At 56.6% G+C, this 2,356-nt stretch overlaps 2 protein-coding genes across 2 annotated transcripts in view; both read left to right on the forward strand.

The window, feature by feature from the left end:
- LOC104133180 (protein-arginine deiminase type-2) overlaps nt 1-1,745 on the forward strand; it is an 11,127-nt gene extending 9,382 nt beyond the window's left edge. Inside the window, exons 14-16 of the mRNA XM_009646550.1 lie at nt 726-811; nt 982-1,110; nt 1,512-1,745. Of these exons, the coding sequence (XP_009644845.1) occupies nt 726-811; nt 982-1,110; nt 1,512-1,745 (449 nt within the window). The remainder of the gene's footprint in view (nt 1-725; nt 812-981; nt 1,111-1,511) is intronic.
- A 500-nt stretch (nt 1,746-2,245) lies between these two features.
- SDHB (succinate dehydrogenase complex iron sulfur subunit B) overlaps nt 2,246-2,356 on the forward strand; it is a 10,103-nt gene continuing 9,992 nt past the window's right edge. The window contains exon 1 of the mRNA XM_035901871.1: nt 2,246-2,349. Coding sequence (XP_035757764.1) covers nt 2,275-2,349 — 75 coding nt within the window. The 5' untranslated portion in view covers nt 2,246-2,274. The remainder of the gene's footprint in view (nt 2,350-2,356) is intronic.

Genomic DNA, 2,356 nt, shown 5'->3' on the forward strand with positions numbered 1-2,356 from the left:
TGAGGGTATCGGGGGGACCTGGAGCCCTTTTCCCACCCGGCTGCCCTTCATGGCTGGCAAGCGGGATGCCTGCCCACCATACCCAGCCTCCTCAAGCCCTATTTTGGGAAAAGGAGTGGGACGGAAGGGATAAAGCCCTCTGCATGGAAGGGATACTTGCTTGGTGGGGTGGAGCATCTCTGTGAATGCCAGCAAAGCTCCAGCACGGAGCTGGGGGCAACCAGGGGGCTCTTGTGTCACCCCAGATTAACACCATTTTTTCTTGCTTGCCCTTTCCTCCCTGCAGCAATTTTGGGCACCCTTTAACTGTGGGTTTGATCATCACCCATCCACAATGGGGTTGGGGGAAGGTATCCACATGTCCGCAGGTCACTCTGGGTCACTGCCACCCATCTGGGACCCAGCCACCCCAAAGAGAGGGGTGGAGGTCGTGGCTCTGGTTTTATGGAGCTGAGTGGAGAAATTTAGGTTTAGAAATTTAGCTAATGACTCCTGTGGGCAGGGGGGTGGATGATAGAATCTTTCCAATGTTAGTCCCAATGGGCAGAGGTTTTCCTCCCACCCAGTTTCCCAATAAACCAAGAACTGAGACTCCCGTCAGTCTTAACCCCAAGCTCAGGGAATCAGGATTTGGGTTTGGTTTTTATTTTTTCCATCTCTGTACCCTGTTTTAAGCCAGGCTCCTACCAGTGCTGCTTCATTTTGAAGGGGGTTTGCATTTGCAGGGTACTCAGGGACAGACACAAAGCGAGTCACCATTAACAAGGTCCTTTCCAATGACGTCCTGGTGCAGCAGAACCAGTATGTCCAGGTAATAACCGATATTTCTGGTAATAATCCACATTTTTTTGCAATAACCACCCCAGGATGGTGCAAACCCTTAAGGGGAGGCATTTTGGCTCTCCTCCTGTGTGAGATGGTTTGGGGGACTGTGTCCACCTGTGTGTGTCCCCTCGACCTGCTCTTTTCCATCCCCTCCAGTGCTGCATCGACTGGAACAGGGATGTCCTCAAGAAGGAGCTTGGGTTGGTGGAGGAGGACATCATTGACCTGCCGGCCCTCTTCAAGCTCGACAAGCAGGGCAAAGCTGTGCCGTACTTCCCCAACATGGTGAGGGGGGTCCTCACTCCTCGGGTCCTCCCTCAAAACCAGCTTATTCAGCTAGGATGAGTCCCTAAAGTTGTCCCAAAAAAAGCCCAATATTTACAGCTGCCCAGAAAAAAGAAAATATCTCCAGCCAGGCTTGGATAAGCCCACAATTGCTTGCGGCTGGGTTAAACTATATAGTTTTGAGGTGAAAACCCTTCAAAGCAGTGAAATTGCAAGGTGTGGGGCACAGTTTAATGATAAAAAAGGGGAAAATGATGATGGATTTGGAGGCCTGGGGGAAAGCGGCTCCCCCATTTTGGGGTGAGGCTGATGGAGGAGGGTGGCTGGTGGCTTTCCTTTGGCTTTATCAATCGGAGAGGCAAGTCCTGATGCTACTGGGCTCCCCTTCTGTCACCCCACAGGTCACCATGATCATCCTGGCCAAGGACCTGGGCATCCCCAAACCCTTCGGCCCCGTGGTGGGGGGTGAATGCTGCCTGGAGCGGCGGACCCGCTCCCTCCTGGAGCCACTGGGCCTACGCTGCCGGTTCCTCGAGGATGTGGCCTCCTACCATGGCAGGCTCGGGGAGGTCCGCTGTGGCACCAACGTCCAGCGACGGCCCTTCGCCTTCAAATGGTGGCACGTGACGCCATAGCAGGGCCTCCTTCTCCCTCCACCCTTGCCCCTGGCGGCTTTTTCAGCGTGTGTTGCTTGCGATTCAGTTAATAAATAAATTTGCTGTGAGGAATGACGTGGAAAATTAAATAATAACGGGGCGATAATCGGGAGAGAAAGGGAGAGAAGCCCTCAGGGAGGGCGAGGCAGGGGGGACGCCATTTCTGCCCTTGGCGCCCACCATTTTGCTCTGACCAGTGTTGGTGCAGGCAGGAGGGACAGGCCATTTCCCCTGCAGAAAAAAAATCGGCTGGGAAGTAATGGGGGGCCGCAGTGGTTTCCCCCCTCCCCCAAAAGGGGGGATCCAGGAATCCTGGCCCCGCCATCACGCCTTGTGCCACAGGGCCCGCCACACTCAACATGGCGCCTCCCACACGACCGCCGCCACACCCAAGGTGGCTTCCCGAAGAGCCCCGCCCCTCCTCCCCTCAGAGCCGCGCTCTATGGGCATGCTGGGGGCTCCTTCCGCTTCCGGGGCGGGAGCAGGGGCGGAACTGCGCAACGCCAAGATGGCGGCGGCCGTGGTGGGAGTCTCCTTGAGGCGCAGCGTCCCCGCACGGCTCCCGCGGGCCGGCCCCCCGCCCGCGGGGG

The sequence above is a fragment of the Egretta garzetta genome, unplaced genomic scaffold (assembly GCF_000687185.1).
Source record: "Egretta garzetta isolate BGI_Z169 unplaced genomic scaffold, ASM68718v1 scaffold69, whole genome shotgun sequence".
NCBI classification, from domain to species: domain Eukaryota; kingdom Metazoa; phylum Chordata; class Aves; order Pelecaniformes; family Ardeidae; genus Egretta; species Egretta garzetta.